General features: G+C 42.2%; 1 protein-coding gene across 1 annotated transcript in view; it reads left to right on the forward strand.

The window, feature by feature from the left end:
• The window catches only part of LOC101881697 (transmembrane protease serine 11E-like), a 41,904-nt gene that overhangs the window by 9,103 nt on the left and 18,666 nt on the right, over positions 1–14,135 (forward strand). Inside the window, exon 4 of the mRNA XM_013128951.3 lies at positions 12,211–12,278. Within this exon, the coding sequence (XP_012984405.1) occupies positions 12,211–12,278 (68 nt within the window). The remainder of the gene's footprint in view (positions 1–12,210; positions 12,279–14,135) is intronic.

Here is a 14,135-nt window from a genome sequence, read left to right on the forward strand (position 1 = left end):
ACAAGCCCTTTTCCTGCACCTTTGGTATGTTTTGTTGGGAAACCCTCCTACAAATAGCAGAGGCTGCTGAGTGGCTCTCAGTCATACAGTAGCTATGGAAATAAATAGACACATCGCAATTTCCTTTCTTGTTTTCTCTTTGAGACACTTCCCCACAGATGCTAATTACAGAGTTCAGCTCTTTACAGCAATAAGCATGTGATTGTGGTTGTATCTTTTTGTGTTTCATTCATCAGAGTCCAATTTGTACCTCCTGCCTCCTGTTTAGCAACCTTGCACAGATACTCAGTTTAACAGAACAATCAGTGCTTTGCTCCCTACTGTCATTTAGTCAGGCCCATGCCACTTGCCCACAGCAAAATGTGAGCTGTGGTGGACGTTGTTCTGGAGAACTAGGGTGCTATATAAGGATTTGGCAGTGCTAGCATCTTTTCCTGGCTCCACTGCTAGGAGCCTCAGCGATCTTAGTCAAATCGTCCTCTCTTCTGTGCTTGTTTCCTTTCTGCCCTCTTTGCCTAGCAGGGACTGTACAGGTTTCCCAAGATCTGCTTCTGGTGCATATCTGTATGTATAGAGTCTTACATAAGCTGCATTTATTTAGTTGCTACCACTTTATAACTATTACCTGACAATTGCAGGCTTTTAATGTTGTGATATAGGACCTTGGAGAGGGGATGTTCTCCCTGAACAAGACATTGTGTATTTCTGAGGTGGGAGGAAGGAAAGGGGTGGGTAGAAGTCTGAGACATTACACTTCACTGAGTAAAGCTGCATCCCTTTCTCCCACTCCATTCCCTCTTAATTTTTAAACATGTGCCTCCTTTGGCAAGGAAACACTTATTGTAACTGAGAAGTTGTTTCAGACAGTGTCCAATGCAGCCAGATTTCCCCTAAACATGGCTGTTAATTTAGATGCTCGAATGGAAGCCAGTGTTGTAGAAACCCTGTCTCCTCTATGGGTGTTGAGCACCTCTGATAGTAGTGACAGTAACTGCCAGCGCTGGTTGAGCAGTGAGAACCATTATTTCAGGGCATGCTAATTGTGCCTGTTAAGTAACACTCTACCAAACATAGAGAACTTGCTGCCTTTCCTTCATTCCCATGACTTTTCTTAAGAGCTGTCTTGCATTTAGCCATTAACTTCTACGTCCCTCTCAGATTTGAGTTCCTTGCTGTAATTTTAGGTGAGCTGATATAAATGGTCCCTGCCATAAACTTTGACTTTTTGTGTTTTTAGCTCCAGGCATTCCATCTAACAAGGATGTATGATGTTGAGAATTGCCCATAAGCTGATTTAATTTGACTCTGTACGATTATTCACTATACTATTAGTGAATAATGGTATGTTCTTTGTAAGTCTGACTTTCTACAAGCTTGTGGTGGTAAAAATCAAAGCAATCTTCCCAAAGACACAAAATATTCTCTTGACTTCTTGACAGTCAGCTGCCTTGGAACATCTGTATTTTTATCTTCAGGGGTTTCACACCATATCTTTGATAGATGAGGAGAGAGCAGAGAGGGTTTTATCACATTTCCTGATTTGTTTTGATTTACCAAGATCCTCTGTAGTCTCTTCCCGACTGGTGTCAGGGTTTTGGATGTCCAGGCCTTCCCATGTCATAGTAGTAACAATACCTCAAACTCACCTTGTGAAACAGTGAGTCAATGCAGATAAATGTGATGTCTTTCACAATAGCTGGTGCAAAGTGAACAGAAGTGAATCATCTCTGATAATCAGGAGCATTCAAATTACCTGAGTTAGTGCAACTCCCTGCCAAGTGCTCCCTTCTCTGATCCCTCCCTGATGAGGCCTCTTTCATTTGTTCCCAAAACAGCCCTGAAAGGAGTTCTTTTCAGAGTCGAGGTTTCATCAGGAAAGAAGTTTCAGCTCCCATAGGGAACTTTTCCCATGCCTTCTTTGGAACTGGTAGCAAATGTCCTGGTGTTTGCTTTGGTTTTCAGACTTGAGTAGTAACACCCATTGTGTGAACATTCCTGACTCTTATCTCATTGAAGGTGGGAGGGAATGCAGCCGAGGTCATGCCAGAGAGCTGATGAAGCTGGTGCACCAGTCAACATCTCAGGGCTGACTGGAAAGTCTGGAAAATGTCTTGTGGGGTGGAGCTGGGGGGACTGAGGAACAGATAATGAAAGGTGTTTGCTCCTTGCCTTGCTTCCTGCAAGTGGCTGTGAGCCTTTTCTTCGTGCTCTCTTGAGAAAGGAGACCTGACTAACTGCCGCTGTGGAAAGAGATGTTCCAGCTCATCAAAGCCTCCTGGTTTCCTAGCTGGACCGATTTTTCTTCCCTTGCCAAGCTATAACATGCCAGATTGTGCTCTCTTGCACTGGATAAAAAAGGCACAGTCATAACCTCAATGGCTCCTTCCCCAAGCAGCCTCTATTTTATACTGGGTTCACTTAATGCTTGGCTGATCTGCACAACTACCCACTATTTGTCTCCAACTCCTGCAGCAGATTTGGATTTGTTTTTTCTTTACCCACAAAATGTATTAATTCTTTCAGATTTCCCAAGAATGCTTCGGGAATCCCTGATTACTCTCTTACTAACAGCATACTGGGGGAGATTTCCAAGGCCCTACTTTAAGCTTTGCTTCTTCAGCCCCTTTGGCACCCTAATGTTTGAAGAGAGTGGAGGCAGCCAGCTCTAGATTGACCTGGGTGACTGAGATGATCCCAGTTTCCTACTCTGGACAGCAGCACTGTCTTCTGCACAGGAAGGAGGGTAGAGGCTTTGTGTCCAGTGTGGAAAGTAATCTTTGACCCTGAAGGAAGGAGGTATGCATTCAGGAGAGCTTGAAATGAGTACCTCATCAAACCCATCTTAAATGAGAATTGACTAGCTGAAGACTGACAAGTGTCTGTCTGTGAGAGGGCAGTGAGTACCAAGCAGCCACAGGACATGGTTGGTTGCTCAATAAAAATGAACACCAGCCTTTACTTTGCCCACCAGTGACTTGCAGATGTACCAGTCTGCTCTTCTTACCACAATAGCCTTCTAATACTTTCTCCTAGACGTTGTGGGCTTTCCCCTCTTACAGGACAGCCTATGCCACCCTTCTCCTTCCTCAGACACCTAGTATCTCCCTGTCTCCTTCTCTGGCCAGAGCTGTTCCCAGCCCTGCTTGTTGGCCTGCTCTCCCTCTCCTAGTCCATGTGTCTTGGTGAACTCTGGTGTTAGACACTGTACTGATAGTACACTGCAGCCCAATTCTGAGGCTGTGGCTTGTTCATTATCCACTACTCTCTCCTGATCCTGTGTGATGGTAGGGCAGGCTGTGGGTTGGGTGGATGAATTAATGTAGCTATGAATGTAGTGTGACTTGCTCCTTTGCTAGCTGGGTGGCTGTGGGAGAAGTGAGGTGTTTCTTTTCTCTCAATGGGTGCCCTGAGCCACAGAATGGTCTGGCATGGATTCCTCTTCTTGTCTCATCACCTGCAAGTCACCTGGGCTCTTCCCTGTCCTTCTGCTATCTGAAACCAACACAGAACAACACTGAAACCAGCCACAGAACACTGTCTGGGTCTGGCCAGAGTGGTTGGGAATTGTAAAGAAGATACCTGGGTATCTTCCCTGGGAAACTACTGCCTATCCCAGTATACTCATTGAAGTTACGGAATTCCATTAAGTAATTCTTGCCTCAGGACTCAGTTTTGTGTGTCAGGACATCTCTTTTAGAAAGAGACATCTTGCTTCATGACTTCAAGTGATAAAAGAATCTTCCGTGTCCTTAAGTATAGATACTGGGAGGGAGGAATGTTTTATTAATACAACTCTTGAAGTTTGTCCTGTCTGATAGAATTGAATTAGTGTGGGTTTAATTTAGAAATGGTGTCTCTACTGAGTATTGCAGAAGCACTTGCAATACCACAAGAAAATGCTGCAGAATAGTTCTGATGACTGTGCCTGTTCTTTGTCAGTTTAAGGACTCATTGATGAGTCTCTGTACTGGGGCTGTTAATGAAAGAGGGAGTTTTCTCCCTTCAGAGATGATGATTTTAGAGGTTGTTAGTACATTTCTCTCACTCCAATGGGGGGAGAGGCAGAGGGGCAGGAGGTGTCATGGACCTCCTGCCCCACACACACCTCCTGTTTTTTGTGCTGCTAAGGTGAGAGAAGGATGCCAAAGACTATTGTAGAGAGTGAAAGACCAACTCCATCAAGCCACTTCAGCACCTGAGAAGGGATCCTCAGAGATAGGGAAGTTTTTTCAAGTGCTTATGTGTAGTCAGGAAAGGACTCAGTTCCTTTGGCACATTCAGATTTTATTCACCCTCATCACAGTGTTTGAGTTGCTTTGTGTTCTCTCTTTAATTGCCATAAAGACACCCTTGCTTCCATGCAAAGCAGAGATTTAACATCTGATAAGCTTGTTTGGTGGATGGGTTAGCCTTCAATTTGTAAATAGTGCAGTCACTAGCTTGTAACTGAAAGGCTCTGCTTTATACCCAGAGATAAGCTTGCCATCCTGATATCAAGAAGTACCTTGTATCATTAAAGTCGTGAATAGGTTATTGCACATCTGAATGGACAAAGCCTGAAGTACTGGCTCATGTTTCCATTTGAGGTGAAGTCAAACAAAGCCCAGCTGAAAAGATGGGCAGCAGTGAGTAAATAGATGAGACCACTTTTTTATGACACTTGGCCTTTTTAGGGTCAAACATGATTCAGGTCTTCCTGGGGAGCAGAAGTGTTCATGTGTATATTTGGGAGGCGAAAGACAAATTGCTTTAGAGCCAAGAGCTAGCTGCAAAGGTGGCTGAAACTGTACAAGAGGTGTGTTTGTCACATCTTCCATGTGGGAGTTAGGTAAAGCTCAGAAGTGTGGGGCTTGCTCAGTCAGTGCCTTATGGTCCTTGGGCCAGGAGATTGACTCAGTAGGAGCAGATCCTCAAGGCAGCAGGTTTTTGAAACACTCCTAAAGGCTATTTGCTCTGTGAGACCAGACTGTGAGGACTAAGTTAGAGGTGACAACTGAAAGTGCCCCAAGAAGAGTGAGTGTGCTGAAGTTCAAGGGAGTCTAACATGACTCTTCACAGCAAGTTGGAAAGTACACATATTTAGATGTATCATGTAGCTTAATTTCCTGTATGGCACCGTTTTCAGATACGAATCCCCAGTTTCAAACCCCAAGCAATCCTAGGCTCTGTATGTGCTCCCTCAAGTACTTGCTTAGTACTGATATGAATTAAAAAGAACAGAACTTTCAATAAACCTTTTTACTGTTCTTCACTTAATGCCATTTTATTTAGGAGTGCATCTATGGTACAAAAGCCAGAAAAGTGAACTTAAATGAAGTTTTTTTACGGGCTTTATTAAAAATACTCTCCCTTGTTTCCTGCTCTGCAAAATAATGTCGTAAAATGAAGACCAAAAAATATTTAAAAAGGGTATAAAGATTAAGAAGCATTTTAAAGGAAAGAAAAAGAAACAACAACAAAACCTAAAATAAATTTATGGCATTTGACAACTTCTGCATCAGAAACTTTAAGGGAATGGCTCTCTCAAATAGGAAACATTGTCCTTGGACTAGCATGGTACAATAAGGTTGCCCTCTATGGGCGACTGGGGCTAGAAACAAAGCAGAAACCGTCTTTCCCAGGTAATTCAGCCAAATAAGGACACATGGCAATGTTAACAGTGGCCAAGATGACTGTGTGGTAACTTGTTTATTTAGCTCTGGAATTAGAGGGTGACAGCACACTCAAATGCCAGTATATGTATATACACAGGTGTGGTCTTAAGAATATAGGTGAAATGCTGTACACTGAGAGTGGAAATAACTCACCAAATGCTCTTGCATCTTGCTTGTGATGCCTTTTTCAGAGATTCCTATTGAAAAAAGAAAAAGACCACTGACATAGGCATATATACAGCATTGATTTAAAAATTGAGATACTTTCTTGCTTTAACTTTTGTCTCCAGTTTTTCCTGTTCCCATAGGTCACAGTAGCACAGGGAACTAAAATAATACTGAGGAAAGTACCAAGTGATTCTAAATGCTAGTGTGAGTTGATGCAGTGTAGTGCATGGAGCTGTAGTTCAGCGTTTTTCCTCACCTGTAAGATCTCAAACCATCAGTGTGCTCTACCTAAATAGTATGAATTTACAGGATGAAATTATTGGCTATCAATAACATGCCTAATATCCAACTTTTTATCTAACTAAAATTCAATCAATTTCATTGATTCTTCAACTTACACAATGTAATTTTCTCAAGTAATAAGTATACAAGCTGATGTTTAATTTTTTTCCTGGTTCATCAGGACAGAAGGTCTAATAAGCATGTACAAAGCCAGGCACCCCTTCCTCCCCCATCCCCAAAACAGCTGTAATTCAGGTCCAGTGTGTGGCAAGAAAAGCTGTAAAACGTGCACAAGGGAAAAAGGAATTCAGAATTAAATAAAGGGCAGTTATTGATACTGTGTGTGATTAAGGATAGAACCTTATCTTAATTACAGACTCACAGTCCAGAATTACTACATTGTTTATGGGTAATTAAATGAATGAAGTGATTCAAGATGTGAACTGGTGTCACTAACTGATCAAGAGAGTGGTTGTTTAGAACACAGTGTTGTCAAAAGGGAGAATCCAAATTCAGTACTGAGCTTGTATGGTTGATGCTTTTTGGGTACTTGTAACCTGAATACGTCACCATTGATCTTCCTTAGTTTTCATGAAGCTATTATTCTTCTAAGAGCTATTAGTTCCTGTATTTCAACTCCTCACCTCTAATTATTGCTTAAGAAAACAGAAGGTGCAGAGTCATTTTCCTGGGAAAAGCATACTCATTTGGAGTGGGGGTGGGAATACACAAAGGCCCTTCTCTGGATATTGGCCCAGATGATTTTTCTCTCCAACTTTGATTTTTCTTCCCTAAAGTTGGGAAATCTCCTTAAGTGAGCAAAATTTCAGTGGCAGTGTGAAAGTTTTAGGGAGATAATTATGGACAATTGAAAGCAGGGAGTAGGAATGGGAATACTTAGGTGACCTTAATTCCAGCTATCACTGTTACATGGCTATAATGAAACTCTCATGCCATTACATGCCTTTGAAATTAGTTCCACTAGGCATAAGCATGGTACTTTAAATCCTGACATTATCCCATGTATTAGTCCTATTAATTTCTTTTATCCAAAATAACCGTCTTTTGAGGAACTACTGTACAAGGTCAGTTATTTCTCTTTTGCAGCTGACACCTCAAAGAACCATTCAGCTGAGCTCCTTATTTTAGCACAGGTAGTCACCTCCCAACTTTAGGAGTACAATTACTTTAAACATTGTGAAGAATTTGCAATACCATTTGCAGACACATGGGATCACGCTGCTCTTGCCTGCTGTGACACATGCTATTTTTCACAGAATCATAGAATTGAATACTTTGGAAAGCACCTTTAAGATCATCAAGTCCAACCATTACCCCAGGACCACCAAGGTTATCACTAAACCATGTCACTGAGGACCTTGTCTACATGGTTTATGAACACTTTCAGGGACGGTGATGCCACCACTGCCCTGGGCAGCCTGTTCCAATGCTTGATCACCAGGCAGCTTTCTGGCCACTCTTCCCCAAGCCTGTAGCATTGCATGGGGTTGTTGTGGCCCAAGTGCAGGACCCAGCAGTTTGGCTTGTTGAACCTCATACAATTGGCCTGAGAACATCAATGCAGCCTGTCCAGATTTGTCTGTAGAGCCCTCCTACCCTTCTGCAGATCAACACTCCTGCCCAGGTTGCTGTTGTCTATAAATTGACTGAGGATGCACTTGATCCTCTCATCCAGATCATCAATAAGGATATTAAATAACACTGGCCCCAATACCAAATCCTGCGGGACACCAGTAGTGACTGATCACCGACTAGACGTACACAACTTTGTGTATGGGTGGTTTCTGATAGGGTAGTTTCTGATCTGGTTAACTGGAGGCTACCATTACACTTGCTCTCCTTCGGGTCTATTTTCTTTGCCATCGGTAAGCACTGTGGCTGTAGGGCTGTCACTGCTGTAACTGGATCGGTTTCTAAGGGGAGTGTGATGTCCACATCCTGGTTTGGGACAGTGCCAGCTTCAGGGTTTGGTGTCCCTCTCTGTCTTTCGCCTCTTGCCCTCTCTCCCTCAGTTGAAACCTGGGCAGAAGATTTATCCAGTTCTCAAGGGAGCTGCTACTGGGTTTGTATTATGGTCAGCTCTGGGTGGAGCTGTAAATTGGATGTAAAATGGCCAGCAAGCTGGGTGCTATGTACACAACTAGCACGTAGTATGTTCCAATTTTTGGTCAGAAAGCTTTAAAAATCTCTAATCATAGGCTTTACAAATCACTATTAATAGGATTTACATCCTAAAGAGCTAATGAAGCAGGAGGAAAAACGTATTATGAAGATTACTGTTGAAAGATTAAACATTTAACTTGAAGCAGGCAAAAGGGCAATAGCGTCGGGCAAAAAGAGCATTTGTGCTCCCAAATTAGACATCAGGAAGAAATTCTTTACTGTGAGACACTGGCACAGGCTGCCCAGAGGAGCTGTGGCTGCCCCATCCCTGGCAGTGTTCAAGGCCAGGCTGAACAGGGCTTTGAGCAACCTGGTCTAGTGGAAGGTGACCTACCCATGGCAGGGGGTTGGAAGTGGATGAGCTTTAAGGTCCCTTCCAATACAAACCAGTCTGTGATTGTATGAAGCCTAATGAACACTTTTGACTATCACACAAGTAATTCAGGGGGTGCAGTAAATGTTCCAGAGGAAAGTTCTGCTGATTTAAGAGATTTGTCAAAAAGTTTTATACTGGATTTATTTACTAGCTTTGTCAAAAATAAATCCGGTTACCCTGTGTGCAGAGCAGTGTGTGCTGGGAGAGAGCAAGGGCTGACACAGCCAATCTTATTGGGTGACTTCCAGACTACGTGACCTACTTCCAGAAATTGGGGTCTTTTTGGGTCCCTGGGAAGCAGGGCATACTGGATGACTCTGTGAGGATTTTAGAAGGTTGCTCACAGGCCTCAGAGGGTGGCCATGGTGTGACATGAGAAAAAGAGGATAATTATGAGATCCAGAGTTACTCAAGATCAAATAGCAAAATGGGTCCTATTCATCAAGGTGTAAAGAAACTTCTAGCTGCAAGGAACAAGGCAGAATTTCCTTTGTGGCTGTGTTTGTACAGGTGGGAATGTTTTGCCCTCTTGCTGCATCTCTGGTGCTAGCCACTGGTAGTTCCTGCATTGGCACAGATGGGCCAGTGTTCAGGAATGAGGTCCAGTTTGTCTTAGCAAATTATACTGCATGCAGAGAAGTTTTGCTGACATGATAGAGGGCTTGAAATTACACAGAGGAAGTACCAGATGGCATTAAGCTAAACTAGCCAGCAAATGTTAACTTAAAGAAAATCTTGTTGAACAAATGCTAAAATAAAGGCTGTCAGGAAAATGCTGCTCACTTGAGAAGAGCCAGACTTGCTGCTTGGTTATGAATGCTTATAGACCTTGCCTGCAGCAGGAACTGTCACCACTGAGCAGTTGCTAGACAAGGGCCAGGAAAACAGGTGAGATGCAATTAATCAGTGGTGAATTTGAGGGATCTGGTCATGACAGCATCACTTATGAGTGGTTGTAATCAAAGCAAAGTACTTAAAATGAGTGTAGATGCTTCTTCCAGGCAGGACCGGGTCCCACCTAGTTAATGGACAAAGTTCTAGCTGCTTTTTCTTCCAGGGTTGTGGCTCAAGCTGAAAAGAAAGCTATAAATAGGCTGGAGAGATGTATACTGTTTGTTATACGTGTTAAAGGCTTTACCAGAGATGAACAGTGCAAACATGAGACTGAACATTAATCTTTTAAAGTTATTATCTGAAGGCATCTTGTTATAGCTTTTACATAAAATCTGGATGAATATAAAGTTTACTGTTGTTAATTCAGTTACCCAAATCACCACTGAAGGAAAGTGGAGATTTGTGACAGATTCATATCTGTCAAACATTCATCAGCAGGTGAGAGATAGGGGCCACTGTGCAGATGTTTGGCTAGCATGTCCTTCTTGATAAGATACATAATCACATATCTCAGGCTATAGCAAAGATATACAAGGGAATGGGTGGCAGAAGTAAGGATCCCTGTGTCTGCTTTAGAAATGCAGTGGAAACTCAAGTAAAAACACTTGCAATCTCTGAGACGAGACAGTACAGGTATCTTGAAAACACAACTGCCAGGAGGAGACTAAGGGTTAACTCTACCTTTGCAAGCGATTGTCAATTCTTGCCTTCTTCAGTAGTAATCCTTAAAGTCAGCCTGATTTTGCTTTACTTTTTAGCAATATAAAAGGTTGAGGTGTTCCGCAGCCTACTTCAAGGCTCTTTTGTCTGCGAAGCACTTTGCAAACATGTCCCTGTCCCAGAGATCTCAGAAGGTCTCAGTGGCATGCAGTATGTGCAAATAGCACATACCATTGCATGCCATGAAGCTGGCAGCGCTGCTTAACTGCATGCTTCTGCTTACACACTCATCAATGAAGCGGTCAACACTGTGCACAAAGTGATAAGCAGATGTTATAATTAAAAATAACTTTTTGTCTAAGGGCAAATACTTCCAATAACCAAGGGGGGTGGTGTTGGAACAGGCTGCATGAAGTGCATTCTCATACTTCTAGTAGCTTATTGCAGTCGATATATTTTCTCATTGAAGTTTGTCTGTTCTAAATGTATAACAGTAAGAGCAAGGTAAAAGACCAGCTCAATGCATGACCATTAAGAGCTTTCTATTTTTCTTTATGAGTGTATGCTTAAAACCACCTTAAAACAATGGGCAGTTTTCATCTTAAAATTATTCTGCTTCAGTATCACTGCGTAATGACTTCATGTTATGACAGCCAAGTCTGGAAAGCAGGTCTTTGTGTTCTTTGGGAGGAATCACTCCCAGATATCATGCTTACGTGATTGTTTCTGTAACTGGAAGATTTCAACATACAACATGTAAATTTGAGAGCCATTGCTTTTTTTTCTTCTTTCCTTTGGAAAACAGAAAATCTGGAGATGTGGCTAAATCAGCCTTTATGGGCTAAAAACTACAAATAAAAAGACAACTTGCATGATTCTGTAAAGCATTTGTACATAGGGATTTTTTTTCCTTTAATGCAGTTGATGTTTACAGAACACATTCAATTTACTGGCTCTTGCTGATAGGAGTAACTGCATAACTCACTAGTGACTTTGCTATTTCTCAATACTTCAGTGATCCTGAGCCATTCCTGGCAGAATTTCATCCATGTTATATCACACTGTGCTGTCTCAGACTGATCGTGCAATGTTGAGATAACATTCAGCCTAAAGCAGGATGTGGTTAATCAGGCAACAGCAAAGATGTCATTTGGGGATAGATTCCTTATGAGTCCTAGATTTCTGATGAGAATTGCTTGCCAATCCCTTTAGCATGTGGCAAATCACGGGGCAGATCACTGGTATTTTTGCTATAGACTTCTCTAGGTCTAAGGATAAGTGCTATATCAGAAAGGATCCCAACAAGAGAGGCTCAGTGCAGAGCACAGCATGCTGTAGCCTTTCGGTAGGCCACCTTTAGGAGGCTGTGCTTTGGGAGATGGCAGCAGTGTGTTTCAAGGGTGCTTAAACATCCCTCATTGTGCCTGGGAGTGGATGGGACTGCACTATATCGTCACACTGATGTAGTAATAGGGTATTTAGAAAAATGAGTTAACTTTTGATGATGTGCCTTAGGACAAATGGGAAACAATTAGGAAAAGTCTGTGACAAATATAACTAGAGGCTGGTCTGGATTGTGTTACTTTGACTCTGTAAACCATGAGTTTGTAAGTGAATGCTGCTTTCTGAATGCTTCTTCCAGCAATAGGTCAGTTTCCCTCCTTTTTTGTTAGAATTGTAGAATGGTTTGGGTTGGAAAGGACCTTAAGATCATCTAGTTCCAACCCCCTGCAATGGTAGGGACGCCCTCCACTAAACCATGTTGTCCAAGATTCCATCCTACTTGGCCTTAAACACCGCCAGGGATGAAGCATTCACAACTTCCTTGGGCAGCCTGTTCCAGTGCCTCACCACCCTGACAGTAAAGAATTTCTTCCTTGCATCTAACCTGAACTTCCTCTGTTTTAGTTTGAGTCCACTACCCCTTGTCCTATCACTACAGTCCCTGATGAAGAGACTTGTTGTTATCTTATATTTTTCTTTTTTCAACAGATCGACAAGACATTTTACAATTCCATTTTAAGGAAAAAATACATCCGTTCACGCTTAATCAGAGTGAGGTATGTGAGATTATAACAAATTCATGCAGCTGAGATAAACTGAAATGTGCCCTGCTAGAGAGCCATTTGATCTGATTCAATAAAGTGTATTTTATGTAAGACCAGAGCATAATCCCCAATTGAGCATATTCTTATTCTGAGCCGTGTTCTCCTTTGGATCGTGATGGAGAAGAAAAACTTCAGTTAGTCCAAATTATATACAAGTTTGTGTTCAGATCTTGAGCAAGCTATAGCTAATAAAGCAGATATAACTTGAGCTATCTAAAAAGAAAAAGCATTTTCAAAACTATTTCCTTCACTATAATGCAGATATTATTTTACTCCTAGCATTGCTACTGTGCTGGGCTTGTCACATAAAACCCAAGCATAGCTGTGCTTGTTGAGAAGGTCCCCCTTGTTGCTGTTGCATCTCTAAGAAAGGGCATGAGTAGGTGCCTAGGGAACAGCAGTAGCACAACAGATATGTATAACTGCTTTTTGGCAAGCTCCCTACCTTCAGATATTTACCACTTGGGAGTTCCTGAAGCCATTGTGGTTTGTTTAGCAGTAACTGCTGGAGTTATTTTCCAAGGATTTGTTCAGTCTCCCCTGGACTCTTAAAATTCATGTGCATCAGTCCTTTAGGAAGAGTTACTTGTGAAGAGCCACCTTCTCTGGATCATTCAGTGGCCCATCGTTCTTGTGCTAGAAGAGGTGTTGAAGAGCTTATCTCTATCCCTCCTCTCCATGCAATTAGTGGTATTGGACACTCCCATCATATCCCTTTTTTCTCTTGTACCACATGCGCTCTACTCTATTTATCTTCCCCCAGTTGAAAGTCCCTGCCTGCTCAACCATTCTTCGCAGGAACTTGTTCCTTGTCACTTTGTCACACTGCTCTGTATCTTCCAGGTCTGCTGTACCTGAGACAGGGTTCAGACCTGTGGTTGGGATTGTCATTGAGCAATGGGAGGTTTTTTTTCTCTCTTTTATTCTCTGTTCATTTGCTAATAATGACTAATATTTGATTTGATTTTTGTTTTGATCACTATTGATTGTTGAAAATTACCTTTTTATTGAACTGCCTATTGTAATACTGAGGTCTTGCTCCTGAGTGACAGTGCCCAATGCTTTGCAAGTAAAACTTGAATGTCTTAATAATCACGCACTAAAGCTGCAAGACCAATAATAGCAGCATCAAGATCTTATTCTTGTGAATGTATTTCTCTTTGTTCTTCTGTGGTTTGTGATATCGTGCCTTGTGCTCTCCCTTAACTTAATCCCCAGTTACACACAAGTCATTTGACAGCCAAACTTTTCTCTATACTGACCAGATTACTGTAAGTGTATACAAGGTGATTTAATTATCTGAGAAGCAAATCTGTAGAGAGAAGTAATATTTTTTCACTACTCCTTGTTCCCAAGGACAACCTGAGCTATTTGCTGTGATGTTTGCTGTGATGGATGCAAGACTTGTATGCACAGAAGCTTGTTTGCTTTATGCAAGCTTTATGCCTTGCTCAGACTGCAAGTTCTTTTAAGCAGGGTCACAGCTGATTTTGCTTGGAAAGTACAATGCATACTTTATAGCTCAGTACAAGCAATGGATTATTAATAAAGCCCACTGAGAAAGATAAAACAAATCTTGACAAGGTGCATTTGGCTCTGGACCTTTGCTATACAGTGGGTGATTCAAGGCAGGCTGTACTTACCTGAGGGTTTCAAGAGGTGTGGTGTGCTTGCAAGAGTTGATATGGTAATTCCAGTGTGGCACAGCACAGGAAGAGGAGTGGGGGGAGAGGCAAGGGAACACCTCAGAAATGCAGAGCAACACCCACAGTCGGATCAGATAATATCTGGAAAATAAATTGAGTGGCA

Source organism: Melopsittacus undulatus, chromosome 7 (assembly GCF_012275295.1).
Source record: "Melopsittacus undulatus isolate bMelUnd1 chromosome 7, bMelUnd1.mat.Z, whole genome shotgun sequence".
NCBI lineage: Eukaryota > Metazoa > Chordata > Aves > Psittaciformes > Psittaculidae > Melopsittacus > Melopsittacus undulatus.